The sequence below is a fragment of the Odocoileus virginianus genome, chromosome 34 (assembly GCF_023699985.2).
Source record: "Odocoileus virginianus isolate 20LAN1187 ecotype Illinois chromosome 34, Ovbor_1.2, whole genome shotgun sequence".
NCBI classification, from domain to species: Eukaryota; Metazoa; Chordata; class Mammalia; order Artiodactyla; family Cervidae; genus Odocoileus; species Odocoileus virginianus.
This window is the reverse complement of record NC_069707.1, coordinates 25,440,914-25,460,203: the sequence shown is the minus strand read 5'-3', so window position 1 is coordinate 25,460,203 and position 19,290 is coordinate 25,440,914. Positions and strand designations below refer to the sequence as shown.

Sequence of the window (19,290 nt, the reverse complement as noted above, 5' to 3'; positions counted from 1 at the left end):
TCCAGACTCAGCATCCTCAATCACCATGCTCCGACCCCTTGGGAAGCTTGAAGATAGATGCACATCCTCCGGTCAGAACCGTCGCTCCCCGCGCCCCCCCTGCCGCCCCGGGAACTTGCTCTGCAGACACGAGGGTGTGCTCCCACTAAGAGGAGTTACTGTATGGAACAGGGAACAGAGCCGTATCATAAAACAGTTGTTCAGAAACCTTAATGCTTGCAATTGGTACCTGGATGCTGAAGGAGGGTAGAATAGATCACGGTGAGTTTGAGGAAGTGAGTGTGAGGGCCAGGTGTTGCCAGAGAGGGACTCCTGGCTGAGTCTCCAAGGCCTGGGGAGACTGATGCACAGGGGGCTGAGCTCCCCGGGGGCCACCTTCCCTGCCTTCCCTCCTGCAGCTCTCCATCACTGCAGACTCCTAAATCTAACTGGGCCCTAGTTGCCTTCCATGAGACATTCATTAGACACATGGCATAGTTTTCACTGTAGTGGGTTTGAAAGGATGAATGTGACTGAGTCCCTACCTTAGGCTTTGTCCAGAAAGCCTCACATGACTTCAGAAGCCTCTCCACCCCGCCAAACTCCCCACCTGCCTGTGATGCTTGCAATTATTTTAAGAGCTGTGAGAACAGTTAATTTCACAGTTAAGAAGCTGAAAACGGCAGTGTCTGGTTTGGGGGTTCCTGTCAGTGTGAACGAGTTTATCATCAAGAGCTTTGGGTTGGTTGGGCAGCCAGTGTAAATGGCCACTGTCAGATCCTTCCCTTTCATTGGGTGCCGGGGATGGGGATGGGGAGGGGGACACCAAGGCCTGAGGTGGGAGGAAGGATACAAGAGGAGATGGAGAGGGACAGATGTTGCCCAAGTGATGTCAGCCTCCTTATCTTATTGTCCAGACTGGAAACGACTTGAGATTTTTGCCCAGAATGAGGTGAAAGTGGAGGTGAGTCACTCAGTCGTGTCCGACTCCAGGCCAGAATACTGGAGTGGGTAGCCTTTCCCTTCTCCAGGGGATCTTCCCAACCCAGGGATCGAACCTAGTCTCCTGCGTTGGTTGCAGCTGGATTCTTTACCAGCTGAGCCACAAGGGAAGCCCAGGAATACTGGAGTGGGTAGCCTACCCCTCCAGGGAATCTACCCCACCCAGGAATCGAACTGGGGTCTCCTGCACTGCAAGCGATTCTTTACCAACTGAGCTGTCAGGGAGCAGAAGGAGGTGAGCCCTGATTATTTTCACTTGGGCGGGGAGAAATAGAAACTGTGTGTGAGATGTTTGATGGTGAAGCCGTAAAAACATGTACTGGAGAGTTCCTATACGTTTTTTAAAGCCACACTGTCTTCGTATCAAGGAACGTTTTCTCATTTTGCTTGTTAGACAGGCAACACAGCTCAGACTAAAGTCCCGAGGGTCGTGCGCATCAGAGGCCCTCACTGAACGTGAGGATTCCCTTCTCCTCACTTCCCCTCATTTATACCTTTGTGGGACTACTATTCTTAATAGCTAGGAATTTTCTAAATTTAGAAGTAGCTTTCAGGAAACAATCAAATACGTTCTATAACGTGGCAAGTTTTGTTATAGGTGTGATATTTGAATGCCACTAGTGCTGTTTTTTACAGTTAAAAGAACATTTGCTATATGTTTCAGTAAATTGCAAAACTTAGGAAACTGAAAAAAGGCATGACACAATTCATTTATTGACTTACTTTCTAAACATCTTGGAGCAGCTTGCATGTAGTGGGGGAGCACTAAATTTAGAAGAGTTTTTATGGAACTTTACAGTCACAAAGCGCTTCCACCTGTATTTGAGGTGAGTGAGCGCAGGCATTTGTATCCTTACTTGACAGATGAGGAAACTATTCCAAGTCAAACAACTAGTCAGTAGAGGAACTGGCGCCCACACCCCTTTCATTCTTCCCAGCTGCCTTTCCAAACAAATCCTGGAGGAAATTGTGCCTTTGAGCAGGAAGGCAAGCCCTCCATGGCTTGACTAGAGGCCTGTGTAAGAAAAAGAAAAGGGGGAAAGAAAAAGAAGGCTGTGTAGATATAAAAGCCTTGTCAGAGGCCCTTTCCCAAGGCTCCGCTATTCCTCACCTTGTTCCTCAGAGGCTCGCCCTAAGGCTGGAGGTATGTAACAGGGTGAGGTGTCTATTTTTGCATATGTTTGGTGTTAAACAAGCCCTGGCTTTATATCTTCGCACGCATGTTAATGCTATATTTAGCGCTTCCCAGGTGGCGCTAGTGGTATAGAACCTGCCTGCCAATGCAAGAGACACAGGATACCCGGGTTCAACCCCTGGGTCTCCCGGAGAAGGAAATGGCAACCCCACTCCAGTATTCTTGCTTGGAGAATCCCATGGACAGAGGAGCCTGGTGGGCTACAGTCCATAGGGTTGCAGAGAGTTGGACAAGACTGAAGTGTCTTAGCATGCATACACTTGGCTTTATGTATGTTTATGAGATCCAACCATAAGGCCACATCAAAGTGGCTGCCATGTGAACCAGCAGAGCTGGCAGGTTGGAGTGGAGACACTTCGTTGTGGAGTCCCCCCTGGAGAAGCAGGTGGGAATGGCTGCGATGAAGACGGACGGTGTTAGAGGGAGAGGGACACAGGGCTGTGTTCCCTCCTCTGTGCACGTGGTCCAGGCATGGACGTCTTTAGAGCTCTTACCATGGCTAGCCAATCTTTCCAAGTCCAAAGACATGATATGTAGGAAGTGCTCAGGATTGGTTGATTGATATGCATTTGGAACTTTAAAAAAAAGATGTAAGAATAATTTTTCCCCTTTTAGTCTACCTTTCTTTAATGTGAAAAATACTTTTAAAAGAAACATCAAGTCAATCTCAACATTTAAAATTTAAAGTTTTGGATATTGTGAATGCAGAGGTACTCCTGGGTCATTCTTAAATTTGATTTCCTTAGTCCTGGGTTAATATCATTTTGGTTTTTGTCTGTACATTTCAGAGTTGCTCCCTTCAAAGCTGTTCCTCTGCAGGATTGACGATAAAAGCCACTGAACTTTGTTTAATCGACTAATTAACATTTTAAACACTATGTTTTAAAATGTCACCTGGAGCCTAGGTGACTACAGCTAATTTACCCAGTGTACACACAGCTCTTCTTTTCAGTGGGCTTCCCTGCCCTAGTCTTCCTGCTAGGATCACAGCCTCTGTCTTCCTTCTGCTCTGCTTATCATGTGTGGGTTTCATGTGCCAGTGTCTTTTTAGTGAGCCTTTATGCAGCACTGGATGTGTGCAAGATCTGAGCCCAGTGGTGCCAGGAAATCAGATAAGTGCAATAGGCATCCTCACCTAAGTCATCACCTGATGAGACCACAGTGTGGACTCAGAGAAGGTTCAGATCAGAACCTTCCTGGGAGTGGGGAGGTCAGGTTGCAAGGGAAGAGGGGGGTCCTGGTGTCTAGAGGTGGGCCTTGAAGAATGGGAGGAAGCAGAGGTGGTTTACTGCATGCCAGGCTCTGCTCTAAGCACCACCTGTGTGTCCATATATTTCATCCTTTTAAGAACCATATAAAGTCCATTCAGTTGACACCTGCATTTTATACAAAGGAAGCTGACACAAAGAGAAGTAACCTGTCGGCGAGCACACAGCTCATCGGTGGTACTGCTGGAGTTCTCAGCCAGGCAGTCAAGCTGCAGAGTTCATGCTGCGAATTGCTACCCTGGGCACTTGGGGCTTGGACAAGTGAAGATGAAGTGTTGTGACTCCCAGGAGGTAGATGGGGAAGCCATGGTAATCACGGAGGTGGATGAGTCAGTTTGGGCCACTTTGCCGAGTTCCTGGAATCCCACACTGACGGGGATGATTGGACCTAGAGGGCCATCGGCTTGGTGGGCCCTGTCATTGGCATCACTTCGTTTGGTGGCATGTTGTACTTGTCATGGGTGGGCAGCGGGGATGCTGGGAAGGTTTAGGGAAATTACATAGCTTCCAAATGTTTATAAATCTTATTTACTTGTTAAGAGATGAGGTCTACTCTGTGTTACCAAGTTTTACCCCCTTTCTGGGAACCTGCTTGGCCTTTTGTACACCCTGTGGGTAGAGATACCTTTGTGTTCCTGCTTGCTGTCCTCATAGCTTAAGGAGAATTGTTGTTTTCTTCATGAACTGGCAGTGGAATTCTCTGTAGACAAACAATTAGTTTAATCAAACATCCCACCATTAGGTATCAGACGATTCTAGAGTGCTGGGGATGAGGCAAGTCTGTTTTCTTTTCTCCATGGTATTCAGGATTACCCAACCCTGTGAGAAAGGGTTTGAGAGCCCTTCTGGAGCTACCATCTGAACTTGCTGGTTCAGTTGTTCTTGTTATTTAGTTGCTAATTTGTGTCCAACTCTTTGCGACTTCATGAACTGTAGCCCACCAGGCTCCTCTGTCCATGGGGTTTTCCAGGCAAGAATACTGGAGTGGGTTGCCATGTCCTCCTCCAGGGGATCCTCCCAACCCAGGGGTGGAACCCACATTTCCTGCTGGGCCGGCAGATTCTTTATGGTTGAGCCACTGGGGAAGCCCTCTTGTTGGTTCCTTAGCTGCATCATATTTTCTAGTTCAGCGGAGGGATTCATTTTTAAAAGAACCCTGAAACTGCCTGTCAGTACGCTCATGTCTCAGGAAGACCTCATACTACACTGTTGCAAGTACTGATGTGCAGCTAATTGCACTGTGAAGGATTTGGGCTTTTTGAAGCTTAATGGTTTTTTCAGCTGATAACAGATGTCATAGAATAAATTCATCCCACCAAAAGAAAGCGGTGAACGTTTTCTAACCCGGTCTGGTGTTATTCCAGTAGTGGGAATCGCCACACCAGGAACGTGCTGTCCCTTTGGCATGACCGGAGGCGGGATGGTGAGTGAGCTTTGCCCTCCCTCTTGGCGCCGGCTAGAATCGCGCAGCGCGCCAGCTGAATCTCTCTCTCTGCTTCTCCCCAGAAGCCCCTTGTGCGACGCCCCTGATCTGCAGCTTCGGGAGGCCGGTGGACCTGGAGAAGGACGACTACCAGAAGGTGGTGTGCAACAACGAGCAGTGCCCGCACAGCTCCTGGATGCACCTGCAGTGCTTCTACGAGTGGGAGAGCAGCATCCTGGTCCAGTTCAACTGCATCGGCCGCGCCCGCAGCTGGAACGAGAAGCAGTGCCGCCAGAACATGTGGACCAAGAAGGGCTACGACCTGGCCTTCCGCTTCTGCTCCTGCCGCTGCGGCCAGGGCCACCTGAAGAAGGACACGGACTGGTACCCGGTGAAGCGGATGCAGGACGAGAAGAAGAAGAAGTCGGGGTCGGAGAAGAACAGCGGGAGGCCCCCCGGCGAGGCGGTGGAGGAGGCCAAGAAGTGCCGCCCGCCCTCCAAGCCCCAGAAAGGCCTGAGCCACGACCTGCCCCGCCGGCACTCCATGGACCGGCAGAACTCGCAGGAGAAGGGCGGCGCTGGGGCTGGCGCAGCAGCCTACGGGGCGCGCTCGCCCTGCGGCTCCCCGGGCCAGTCCCCGCCCACCGGCTACTCCATCCTCTCCCCTGCCCACTTCAGCGGCCCCCGCTCCTCCAGGTACCTCGGGGAGTTCCTCAAGAACGCCATCCACCTGGAGCCTCACAAAAAGGCCCTGGCCGGGGGCCACGTGTTCCGAAACGCCCACTTTGACTACAGTCCGGCGGGGTTGTCCGTTCATAGGGGGGGCCACTTCGATGCGCCCGTGCAGTTCCTCCGGCGCCTGGACCTGTCCGAGCTCCTGACTCACATCCCCCGGCACAAGCTGAACACTTTCCACGTGCGGATGGAGGACGATGCCCAGATGGGCCAGGGCGAGGACCTACGCAAGTTCATCCTGGCAGCCCTGAGCGCCAGCCACAGGAACGTGGTGAACTGCGCGCTGTGCCACCGGGCGCTCCCGGTGTTCGAGCAGTTCCCGCTGGTGGACGGAACTCTGTTCTTAAGCCCCTCGAGACACGATGAGATCGAGTACGATGTTCCCTGTCACCTTCAAGGTACAGGTGTTCACTCACCTCGCCTGTTTTCTGTGTGTGAGAAGTGAAACGCCAACGAGAGGGGATGGCTGTGTTCGGGCTTCATTTTCACTGCGGGTGTGTTTTTGTTCTAGTCAGGAGCTAGCTAACATTTGAATATTTCAGCTCTGCCTAGTGAGGTGGTGGAGATGGTATCCTTCACTCTGATGTCACAGTATACCAAGTATACAGTGGTCCTGGTGGGTAATTTTATGTTTTTGTCTTGCTCTAATTTGAAGAGAGGATTCGGATGTGTAGTATTTAGTAATTGGGAAGAAAGTTAGAGAAGGAATTGCATAAAAATGTTTTACTTGCTATAAAATAGTTGCCTTTGAAATCTATGTTAATATACTCAGCAAGCTATAGTGTATTCTCTTTGATCCTTGTAAACATAACACAGTGAAGGAAAGGAGGGGTCAGAGACAGTTGAGTTTTTAGATTAGTTGAATTAATCTTAAAATTTGTGGAAGGTGAGACTTTCTTGATCACAGCAAAAGGAAAAGTTAGATATTACTCTGGTAGTGAGGGGTGGCTTCCCTGGTAGGTCAGCTGGTGAAGAACCTGCCTGTGGTGCAGGAGACCCCGGTTCGATTCCTGGGGTCGAGAAGATCCCCTGGAGGAAGGATAGGCTACCCACTCCAGTATTCTTAGGCTTCCTTGGTGGCTCAGAAGGTAAAGAATCTTTTTGCAATGCTGAAGACCTGGGTTTGATCCCTAGGTTGGGACAATACCCTGGAGGAGGCCATGGCAACCCACTCCAGTATTCTTGCCTGGAGAATCCCTATGGACAGAGGAGCCTGGCGGACTGCAGTACATGGGATCACAAAGAGCTGGAGACGACTGAGTGACTTAGCACACACAGGCGAGAGTAGGAGGTGGGGAGCTTGTCAGTGCTGCGGATAACATAAGGAGACTGGGATATCTCAGCCGAAAAGTGAAGGACGGGCTTGGTCAGTGGACAGAAGACTCTGTCAATTCATGTAAAACTATTGAATTTATATAAATATGGGATATATGACATATAAGCTGTTTATAACTTTAAAACTGTGCTGAGAAAGCCTATAGTAAGAAGGATATATCCCCACTTAACTTCTTCCTACCAGCCCCTGCTGTCTCACTTCTCAGAGACACTTTCAAATCTTAACTAACTTCAGATTTTTACCATCATAATTTTAAAACGGCTAACTTCATTCTCCAATTTTAGGTATTACCTATTGGTGTACCTTTAAAAATTAAAAAAAAATTTGGGGCTGTGGGCACAGGCTTTTCTCTAGTTGCTATGGGGTGGGGAGGGGTAGTCTGTAGTTGCCGTGGGTGGGCTTCTTGTGGTGGCTTCTCTTAAGGTGGAGCCTGGGCTCCAGGGCGTGAGGGCTTCAGTAGTTACGGCGTTTGGGCTCAGTAGTTTCAGCTCCCAACTCTAGAGCACAGGCTCAATAGTTGGGCTCACGGGCTTAGTTGCTCTGCCGTATGTGGGGTCTTCCTGGACCAGGGATCAAACCTGTGTCTCCTGTATTGGCAGGTGGATTCTTTACCGCTACCTACAGGGGAGTAAAGTATTGATCTACTTTTAAGGTGGATGATGATTTATGCTTTCTTGTATCTTCCCCTTTCTCTCAGGATAATGCATCAGAATTCTTAGTTGAATCCTTAATGATTTTGCTGTTATGAGTATGTAAATATTTTTTCCTGAGCCAGCAAGTATAGATGTATTTCCTGTGTAGAGAGTCGTATGTTCCAGGACACCTTTTGTTTTTATCAGAGTTAATAATTGCTTAACCTTTATTGAAGCTTTGGTTGGTAGTTCTAACTCTCCAGCAGCTCTACAAACCACCTTTCAAAAATATTTCCACATTACCAGTCAAACATTTTATGCATTTTTTTCTAGAAATTTTTTTTGTGGACTCTTTCACCTTCCTGCTCCTGTCCATCCCGGTGCACCTAAATACTACCTAGCTGTACTACTTAGGTGTCCTAGGAATTCCTTCATCTCTTTCCTATTTTTTATCTTCTGCTTCCTTGATCTCACACTTTCTTTTTTATTCTTAGTTAATTTCCTGTTTGTTGAGAAGCATCCTTTAGGAGCTTTCTGAGAAAGGAGGCTTGGGAATAGATGTTTTCAGATGTTGAAAGTCTGATAGTATCTTGATTCTGTCTTCACACTTGATTAGTAGTTGGCTGGGTATAGTCTTCCAAGTTATAATGATTTTCCCTTTGGAATTTTGAAGGCTTTTCTTCACTGACTCCTGTCTTCCCATGTTGCTACTGAGAAATTTAATATTATTCTTACTCCTGTTCCTTCATCCCCCCTTCCTATCCTCCAAAGGTTTTTAGATTTTCTAGTATTCTGAAGTTTCACCATGATGTGAGTCTCTTTTTCCATTCATTGTGCAAGATGCTTTCTTAACTTTATGATTTTGTAAACTTAGAGTCTTCAGTTTGGGGAAATTTTCTTTTATTTCTTTGATTCACCCCCGTTTTCATTTTATTCCCTTTGTTTTTTTTAACTCTGTAAAACAGTTAATCAGATGTTGGACCTCTTAGACTAGTCTTTTTTTTTTTTGAGGTGGAAGAGATGCTTCATTATGTATGTTTTTGATCCTGTTGTTCATCTCTTTATCATTCTTTTCTGTGGAAGATTTCTGTGATTTTATATTCCAATATTTCTACTGAGTTTAAGGTTTTCTATTCTGTGTTGTATTTGTAATTTCCTAAAGTTCTTTTTAATAGCATCCTGTTCTTATTTCATTGATGCTATTTCTATTTTATTTTTCTCAGCAGGGAAAGTGAGCTGAATTTGGTTTTACTCGTTTTCTGGAATTTCACCTATTCCTCTGTGTCTTTTTGCCTTTGTTATTGGGCAAACCACTCTGAAACTTAGTGGTGTGAAACAGTGATGATTCATAATTTCTCACAGTTCTATGAGTTGGTTGGTTAGGATGGCATCTTACACGTCTTGCAGTTGGCAGACTGGTTGGCCTTGGGAGCCTTGGCTAGAATGGCTTATCCCTGTTTATACATCCTTTCATGTGCCAGTAGACTAGCCGGGGCTTTTTTACATGCTGTTTTCAGGATAGCAGTGAAGATGGGGAGAATGGAGCTGCATGGCCTTTCCGTCTTGAGGCTTAAGCTTGGGACTGAGTAACTCACTTCAGTCACATTCTGTTCTTCAAAATAAGCTGTCAGGCTATCCCAAATTCAGGGGATCATTCAGTAGACTCTGCTTCTTGATGAAAGTTGTATAGAATGTGTGGTTATTTAGTAATAAATTACTCTTTCTCCTTTAGCACTTCATCTCAACCTCCCCTGTGCTTTTTTTCCAGTTTCAGAGCTGCACCATTTACTATTTCTCCATTTTATTTCTGACCTCATATTTTGGTTCACCGTTACAAGTATGTCATTGTTTCACGGAAGATGGAATTTGTATTTTGTTACATGATCTTTCTACTGTGCGGGGATAATTATAGAGGAAAGAAGATGGAAACATCTTCATCATTTTCATGACTGGAAGTATTCTTCATGAAAATGAATGAGGATACAAGGGTATAGGGTACAAGAGAGGAGAGTTGTCCTTTTTCTATTCATGATGGACAAATTCCTTTCATTTAGTCAGTTCATCAACCAGCCAGACTTACACATTGCATACTTGAACTGGGTACTATCAGTTCTTGCTACTCATCAGTCTGTAATCTTAGGATGTAAGATGCATTTATAAAAATGTAACTAGCTTTACCAGGCCTAAGGCGCTAGTCTCACCTGTGGAAGTGGTATCACCTGGCTATTATGTACATAAAGCAATATCTTATCATTTCCAAGGAGGAAAGGGGCACTTTGACCTAGATAGTCAAAGGAGGCAGTATGAAAACAGATCAGGAGGTGCATTGGACTTTGATAAACTCACGGTCTAACTACTACATCAGGTGTTTGTTGATAAGGAGTAATGTGAGCAAAGGAATGGTGGTTCATAAAAAGATCAGGAGACAGAGAATTGAGAGAACCATTTGGCTGGAGCAGAGGTTCTCCGGTGGAAAATGAGTAAAGTACATGGAGAACAGATTATAGATGTCCTTTCAAGCCATAACAGCTTTGCCATGTTGATGAGTTGAAGAATTTAGCAATTTTTTTTTTTTTTAAAGCCAATGGTTGTTTGGGAGAAAAATTGTTTGCACGGGGTGGAAGTTATGCAGCTGTAACTTAAATCTCCATTCTAGATGCAAGGAGAAAAGGGACCAGCCGAGTGGTGACAGTGGAGATTGAAAGGTGAGATTAGCTGTAAGAGGTTATGTTAAACGGAAGATCACAGCTTTGGAGACAGCTTGACTGTGGGGCATGGAGATGTGTCCTTGTTGGCTCACTCTTAGTCTAGACAAAGTAAATGGTTTCCTGAACCAGAAGTGGAGACAGTTGGGGAAGGGACCAGGCCTTAGACGAAAGAAGATGAGGCATTTGTGTGTATTGGGTTTGGAGAGATGCTGGGACTTTTGTGTGGAGATGTCTCTCACAAGTGCTATGAGAATACACCTAAGATGAACATTGAAGCTTATTTATAATGTTAGTGGCTAAAAGAGTGGAAGCGCTCTTGAGTGGGGAGGAAAGAGAAGAAAAAGCAGGAATATATGACCGAGCCCAGGACTGATCTTGGATACCCATCAGAGAGTGGATGAAAAGGGTAAAAATTAGCCTGAAAATTCGTGTGTCTGTACACACCTGAAGTACATATACATCCACAGATAATGAGTGCATTAGGTGTGTACCACAAAGGTCTTGAACAGTTTGATTGTTGATAATAAAAGTCTGAGGATCTGGGTGTTTTATCAGTACCCGACAAGTCAGGGCACAAGTGGGGCCTTGGCATATGTCCGTGTTTTTATTGCCACATCTAAGAGCAGTCCATGCAATCTTTTTTATAACAAGGCAGTGTCAATCTTTCTTCCATTCCAGAGTTTCAACCATGTATCCCTTAAAGCGTTTGCAGTTCCAGTAGAAAGGCCCATTCCAGGCCGTATGATTCCAGGCCGCAGTTGGTGATACACTCCGGAAATATTGTGTTATTTCCAGTGGTGGATCCTGTGGATTGTCATGCCCTTGCCCTGGGGCCCATCCCCGTCACTGTCTTCCCCAGCTTCCAGCTCCTCTTCCCTGACTTTTCCAGACAAAGATGCTTTTGCTTGGTTGTGATCATTTATTAAGATTTAATAACTTATTAATTTACTGAGACAGATGGAATTAAGAATTTCTTTTGGTGCTGCTTTATCACTTAGAACAACAGAAATCTACTATTTGTTTGAATTCACAATCCTAGAATAGATTTAGAAATTTTAAATTCTCAGTACTTAGGACAGTGTGTAAACAGTAATTGAAACAAATCCAGAGACTCAGTCCAGGCCAGGAATTCCCATGCTGTAGAGTGGAGGTTAAAAGTCAGATAGAAATTTAAGTCTGGACTTTGCTACTTACTATCTTTTAGAACTTGAACAAGCTACTTCAGCCCTAGTAAGTTTTACTTCCTCCTATCTGAAGTGGGAATAACAATAATGCCTACTTTATAGGGTTGTCATGAGGGTTAAGTAAAATGAGTCACATAGCCTCCAAGCACAGTGCCAGGCCCTGGGTAAGCACTCAGTGAGGTTCACTGTCAACTTCATCATAGTGGTTATTGCTACCAACATGTGACTTCTCCATCTGTCCCTGCCCCAACCAGCCACCGGGGTGTCTTTGAGTGTTGGAGAACTGCAGTGAGTAAGTCTAGGAGAGGGATTGGAAATGAAGCCATTTTCAGTGGCAGCTGGATACTGAACTGACATCCTGAAATGCCGTTGGCCACTCTGAGTGGGCATGGCATGTGAGATCGTTTTATTTCAGAACACTACGGAGCAGAGGTGGGCAGTATTGCAAGAAACTCTTGTCACCCATCCCATTTTTGGCAGAGGCCGCCAAGGTTAAAATGCCTTTGGCTGTTAACATATTCCATCCGTTCATGCAACATACCATTATGGAATGCTTTCCATGTTCCAGATACCGTGCTAGACATTGCACCTTCAAGGAGGGCATAGTTCTCACAGAGGTGGAGAGAGTCTTGTCAACGAATGAAATGAAAGGTTTCCTTATAAGTGCTGTATATATCCCTTTCCAATGGGTAAGGAGCAGGCTGGCCCTTAACCACTGAAAAGATGGCAGTGAGCCCCACATTCTGAATAAGAAACCGCATAGGAGTATGTGTCCTGCTGACGGTAGTTTTTAGCACAGTGGAACCCTGATCCCCACGTAGAGAGCACATTGTTGCTGCTACCTGTTGCCTGAGCTGGACATTCTAACTCTTCCTGATTTGAACCTAAACCATTCCATATAAACTAAGGTGATGTCTTTCCTTTATAAGCATTAGATATCGATAAATGGTAGAGGGGTGAGCTTGCGACTTTCAAGAGTCTAGTAAATAACAAGACATTGAACTCCTTTTGGAAAAAAACACAAGTAAGATATAATTCTAGTTCCTAAATTGGATGTGGTGATGGCTGAGCAAATTTGGAGGCAAGAACAGTTAACGTAGTAATTTTGGCTGTGGCATAATTCTGGGCTATCAATACCAAGACAGGCTCTGGGCTTTTTATGAGGGGACAATGAGAGCCCCTGAGCACAGACCAGCATTGCTGGTTCAGCCTCCATATTCCACAGTAGACCTCTGAGCAGAAAGTCCTGCATGATCCCAGGTTGGTTATGAGCCTCTGTAGCTTGGTCATGTGAGTTTGGATATACATATTGTAAACTTGGCAGCACTTTTCAGAAAAGTGAGTTGAAGCCAGTGTTTAATAAGGTTGAACTTAAAGTATGTGTCTCATCGACAGTAGTTGGTCTAAAAGGACAACTTGGGGATATATGATGTGTACTATCTATTTTGCTTTTTGTATTTGTTCAGATGAAGAAGTGTTGGCTTGTAACCGATACGTAAGCGACTGTTTAGTCCCCTTGGTGACCAGAGGGGACTGCTGTCAGCCTCTCAGCCCCTGTCTTCTCTGCACAGGGAGGCTCATGCACCTGTACGCCGTGTGCGTGGACTGCCTGGAGGGTGTGCACAAGATCATCTGCATCAAGTGTAAGTCGCGGTGGGACGGCAGCTGGCACCAGCTGGGCACCATGTACACCTACGACATCCTGGCCGCCTCGCCGTGCTGCCAGGTTGGTGACGACCCGCGGGGCAAGCGGGGGGCTCGGGCTCTGTCCCCGGGGACACGGGAGAGTCCTGGGGCGGCGCTGGAGGGGTGGGAGGGTGCGCAGAACCTGTCATAGGAAGGAGCGGCCAGGGGCCTCCAGGAGTCCAGCTGTGAGGGGGCCGCTGCTCCTGGAATGCTTGGCGGTCGTTAAACGGGACCTTGCAGGGTAATGTGTTATTCTGTGGGAAATAGTTTCAGTCTTTTAAGTCAAAAAAAGCACGTCTTAAATGGCAGAAAAGCACACTTTGATTTGTAAAAAGTGAACATGAAAAGGACTCTGTTAGCCTGTTACCAGAGACTGTCTCTGGATGAGGGGATGGGATGCTCAGTGGTTCCTTTAGTTTTCTTCTTGCTTACTTAGAGTTTTTAAAGCTTTAGATGTGAGAAAAAGTTGTCATTTAAAAGGAAAGAAGAAAGTCTCACTTCCTCTCGTAGACAGGATTTTCCTTTTGTTGCCTTTGTGTGGGACAGTGCAGTTTATACAGGATCTGCCTGCCATGGAATGTGTCTGAGGCTGACTTGAAAGATTTGTAATCCTTAAAGCTCTGCTAAGGGGAGGCATATTTTGATGCTAAGAAAGCATCTGAAATTTAGCTGTCATGAGGAAAAGAGGGAAGTATTAACATGTGAAAATGCATTAAATAAGTCCATAGAAACAGGAGACAAAACAAAATCCTTGGAAATATCTTGATTTGTTTCCAAGTGCTTTGGAAAAGAAAATGCTTTTTGTATAATTCCTTGATACTTACAGGCTGGAGAGATTATTTTCCTTTCCTCTTAAGTGGTTAAGCCTTTAATATAAACACCTGATAACCATTTCAGTGGTTTATTAATAGTTTTATATCTTTAGCATTATGATTTGATTTTTATAAAGAGAACATCCTTACCATTAGCAATTTATTCAGAAGATAAGCTGTGTTGGTTGAATGAGGAGGTTGACGGGGTTGGTATTTCAGCCTTTCTGTGTCTGTACTACTGATCTTAGAAGAGAAATATAGTTGTGAGAGCCCCGAATGGTCATTCGTAGCCTGTCATTTGATTCTAGATATAATTGATTCCTTTTATGCTATTCTCATATACAGACCACATTTCCATTTTAAAACAGCCTTGGAAATGAGATCTCATTGTCTTTTACTAATAGTTATTCCCTGTAGCATTTTATAATACCCAGTGTACCTTGATGCCTGCTCTTGAGATGAGAGAAACAAAAGGAAGAGTTCTCTCCCACACACACCAGTTACCTTTTAAAGAAATAGGGAAGTGAAAGAATGTGTGGGCCTATAACTCGTAAGAGTGCTAGCACTGGAAAGGACTCTTTATTTTTCACATGCAGTGGAGGCCTGCACAACTAGAACTTTTCCCCCAGGTCTACCCACACGTATCACAGCATGACCACAAACCTCTGTCACTCCTAGCCTGGTGCTCTTTCTACTTCACCCCTGACAGGCCCTGGGATTGCTGTCTTATCTTCAGGGAGAAAAGCAGAGTGGTATCATGCCACACCCAGCCTGTTGTTACTCACCATATATTTCTTCCTTACAACAATTTAATCCCAGACACTTTTTTTTTTTTTAATTCTGGCTCCTTACTGGAGTGGACTTAAAAAAAAAATCAATTTTTTGACTTAAAATCAATTAACTATATTCACTGAGAAAGGTACAAATGTTAGATGCTACTTTATAATTTCCTGTTATTCACTGAAGTCCTTGGACCTATTGCTGAAAGCTTAGGTCTGGTGCTAATAGAGGGGGGCCAGGGCATGAATGAAGGTACAGTGTTCTTGCAGGTTCCAGAAGCCTCAGCATAAACATGGCCCTTATTTCCAGATCCTCAGTTTTACTAGAGTATTTGAGGGAATTTTTATTTTTACCTCAAAGAAAGCAGAAATGTAGTTAGGAGTAGAATGAAAAATGTATATACATTTAAGAAATAAACTCAAAAACAGTTTTCAAAGAAATTTCATGCAGGTTTGGATGAGAGAGGTTGGTTTCAGCCACTTTTTAAAACCCACAGGGAAGAGATTTTCGATTGTTAGGTGTTTTACTGGAGAAGTTTAGGCAGTACAGGTTTCTTCCCGTCAGTAGAGTAATTACAAGCAATGCTGCACATCAGGAGAGAAATGAAGAATCGTTAATCTTTTAGGCTGATGGGTAAATATTTGCGTGTATAATATCTCCTGCTTATCTGATGCTCTGCCCACTCTGTTTGGGGTAATAAAGGGGTGTTTATTAAACTCCTGATCCGTTTCCCAGGTAAGCAGTCTGGAGTGTTGGTCGGCAACGCTGGGGGGCAGAGGGCTAGTGTGGCTCACGGCATCTTGTGTCACCCACAGGCCCGCCTGAACTGCAAGCACTGCGGGAAGCCGGTGATCGACGTGCGGGTTGGCATGCAGTACTTCTCCGAGTACAGCAACGTCCAGCAGTGTCCGCACTGTGGCAACCTGGACTACCATTTCGTGAAGCCATTTTCCTCCTTCAAAGTTCTTGAAGCTTATTGATGAAAGCTTTGCTTTAGTAATAGCTATTTTATTGATATTACTTTGTTACATATCTTTTCTAGGGAAGCCTTCTGTGACATTCGTTTCTTTTCTAATCGAAAGGAGAGTTCCTTTGTGTACGCGTGCCACTTCCAGGGGGCCTGCCCCTTCCCTCTCTGACTCCCACGTGTTAGTCTGTGGCCATGACCAGAGCCCAGTCAGGTACTCCTGTGAGCTTGGGGGAGCGGTTCACTAAGAGTCTCTCAGGCAGCTTTTAGGGTGGTGGGGAGGATGGGGTGACTTTAGGAAAGGGGTCACATGGTCATAAACTGAGAACATGGAAGGAGCTGGGAAGAAACTCTTACTAACGTGTTAACTGTCTAAAGATCCACTTTGAGGTCTTCTCTGGGCCTTGGGAAAAGCGTGCGACAAGTGAATGTAACCTATGCCTGGAGAGCTGCTGGTGCATTCGTCTGCTTTAGTTTGGCATCCTGCAGCACACTCTGACCTGCAGCTTCCCCCACTGACAGGTCACTGAGAAGGACATGAGCCCTGGCTCTGTCCCTGGTGTATTCTAGCAGCCAGTTTTCATACTGAAAATGATATCCAAATTAAAAGGCATATGAAAACAATGGGTGTTGCACATACTTTTAGGTAAAACTGACACGTAACAAAGAGGATATGCTAGAAGAATTTGGAAATGATGCACACTGACTCTGAGGGCGCAGGGCAGAGCCTGGTCACTTGAATTGTGTCTTTGAGGTTGGTCAAACAAGCTTGTAAGGAGAATTCCATGAATAACATGATTTGGGAGGTACTCATTTATATAGGTTCACACTGTCAAAGTGTCATTTGATGTCAGATCCTTCTCACAGGTAAATCTCACAGCCACAAACCCTAACTGGTGAGTTTCACAAGCAATCATTGCCACACTAACCTTCCCCCCAAACTGCTTATGGCTGCATTTTACTCTGTTAGTGCTGAGTTTCCAAAATCAAAGATTTGACCTTCAGAAGGAATGGAAAAAAATTATTTGTGAAGCTTTGAGGAGAAGAATAATTTTAGTATTTCTTTTTAAAGTGTTTCATTTTGGAAGATCACCAATTATAATGCATAACAATATGTTTGAGAATAGATTATTCTGAAGATCTCTATGATACCTTACCACTGGTGAAAAAGATGGTAATTTATAGAACTTTGTTAGTCAGAGCATTGAGCTTTCTAAAATACAGCCTATGTTTATTAGAGTTTCCTGATTTAAATAGACTGACACCCCATATCTTTATAAAACTGGAATTGGAATATGATTTCTCAAAAAATGAATTTGGTAATTTCAACTGTAATACACATATGTGTTATAAGGATGCTGAGAATATCCTTTTATGGGTAACTAAATTTGGGGTTATGTGGATATTTTCTGTTATTTAGTTTATATCATTTACCCCCCCCACCCTCCAGAAAAAAACAGTTGTTTTTCCTCTCAGAAGTGTTTAAGCATCATTGCAAGTGAGTTTCAGTTCTGCTACATGGAATATTTGATGTTTTGTTTGAAAGAACACAGCTGACTGTGAGAGTTTGACTAATACTCTTCGTCTTTTGGTTTGGATGATAATAATTTGGCTGACTACATCTAGTTTGATGTTTGATGATCTGAAGAATATTTCACAGTGGGGGGAAATGCTCAATGCTCGTATGACACAGCAAGTTGTTATTGGTCTGACAGTGTTTGATGCAAGGAAAAGAGGTCTATAGGACATTGCTCTTGCAAATCTGTCTTTGATATACAAAACTGTAACTGAATCAGCTGTTTCCTTATTGATTCTCTGTCATGTACCAGGTATAAAAAAATTGAGGAGTTTTTCTTTTCAGAGTACCATTGGATTTTATTTCTGAATTTCAAATGAGTAGTAAAATATTTGTAATGCTGTTCTTTAACCCACCTAAATTTCTAAAGAGAAACCTGCTTGTATTGTTGTTCTGAAGCTTAAAAGCTTAAATGTAGATCACCTACATGCCCCTCAGCCTAAAACTGTTGCAAGCGCAGATGCATTCAATATTTTCCCCTAACGTTGTTGTCTACTCTTGGAGAAATAAGTATGAGGAGGTTACACTGTAATTGAGTAAAGTTTGCTTGTGGCCTTTATTTTGATGGTTCTGTTAGGATTCTGTGGGTGCTAAATTGATAACGCTTTTACAGCATTGCATTCTTGACTAAAATGGAAAATCTGGCAGATTTGAGAATAAAATTTAATTGAGTATGCAACCATGTGAAGAATAAATTTTATTTTGGAATCTGCTGACCTTAATATTTTCATCATACTTTCTAGAAGTACTTTGTTCTGAGTACCTTGATAAGAATTGGAATGTACCAAAAAAGATGATTATTTTGGTTGAGGTTCAGATGTTAAAGGATATTAGTCACCCAAGAGGTCCATTTTCTGTTTTTCTGATAGTGTTCAATGACATGAACCCACTTATAGGTAATTTTTATCTACTTTAACTTGTTTTATCATTTATTTTTAAGAGTTAAACCTTGAACAAATAAAATTACCTGCTTTAGTTTAGTGGGATGACTATTTCTGATCGTATTGTCATCTTCTCTTCAGGCTAGCTCAGTTCTTCACTCTCTTCTGTTTTCTGGTTGCATTTGAAGCAATTGATACACCTATAACCATGAAGTTAGGGAGTGGGCTGAATGATCCCATTGTAATTAAGAGAGAGCTTTCTCCAAACAGTCTTTAATTTCCAGTGTTTGTAAAAGAAGTGTATTCATTTTGGGAATAAAAAGTATTTTCATATCTGTCTGGGGGGAAATTAACTCCTCAGGAAAGAATATTCCTAGGTGTTTAAATCCTAAAACTAACAGAAAAACTTTGAATGTAACTTGTTAGATCACCCAGACTAACTTGCTGAAATCCTTCTTTTTGTCCTGTAAGATCAGTGCTAAACACGCAGCCTCTGCTCCTGCATCCGGGTCGGGCGCTCCAGTTTGCTCTTTTCTTTAGTCTCATGGTGGCAGCTGTTGGGTCATTGCAGTCAGAGGTTGGGAGGAGGTGAGGAGAAGGTGCTCTTGTTCAGTGTTTTGGTTCCTGTAAAAGGATGCTGCCTAACCCAACTCATCTCTGTGTCCTGTTGACTTTATTATTATTCCAGGTCATTGAAAGAAAACATAATGGATGGGCATCATTAACACCAGCTTAAAAATATGTTCTTGTCAGTAAAGATTTCTTGTCAAGATGTCTTTGGATTGCACTTTTGTTGAGAGAAGACTGTGTAAATAGTTAAAGAATGTTGATGAAATTGAAACATTTGGAATTGTGTGGTGTTAGAAGGTTTCTGTTTGTGAAATGTATGTATTAAAAATAATAAAATTTCAGAAACTAATATTGTATTCTCTCTTTGGTGTGCCACTTTATTTTCTGTTGGGATTTTAGGTGTTTGAGCTTGGGATTGTTTGGTCAGAAAAGACAATAGAGACGTCTTTCCTAAGGTTTGGTCACTATTCATGTAGCCATTTCAGAGTCACTACTGCAGCTAATAAAGACTCAGAACTTTTTTTGCTGTTTAAAAGTGATGTGTCACATACAAATT

General features: G+C 43.9%; 1 protein-coding gene across 1 annotated transcript in view; it reads left to right on the top strand.

Moving 5' to 3' along the window:
- HECA (hdc homolog, cell cycle regulator) overlaps positions 1–19,090 on the top strand; it is a 42,944-nt gene extending 23,854 nt beyond the window's left edge. Inside the window, exons 2-4 of the mRNA XM_070461484.1 lie at positions 4,951–6,000; positions 13,034–13,188; positions 15,556–19,090. Coding sequence (XP_070317585.1) covers positions 4,951–6,000; positions 13,034–13,188; positions 15,556–15,720 — 1,370 coding nt within the window. The 3' untranslated portion in view covers positions 15,721–19,090. The remainder of the gene's footprint in view (positions 1–4,950; positions 6,001–13,033; positions 13,189–15,555) is intronic.
- The last annotated feature ends 200 nt before the right edge of the window (positions 19,091–19,290 follow it).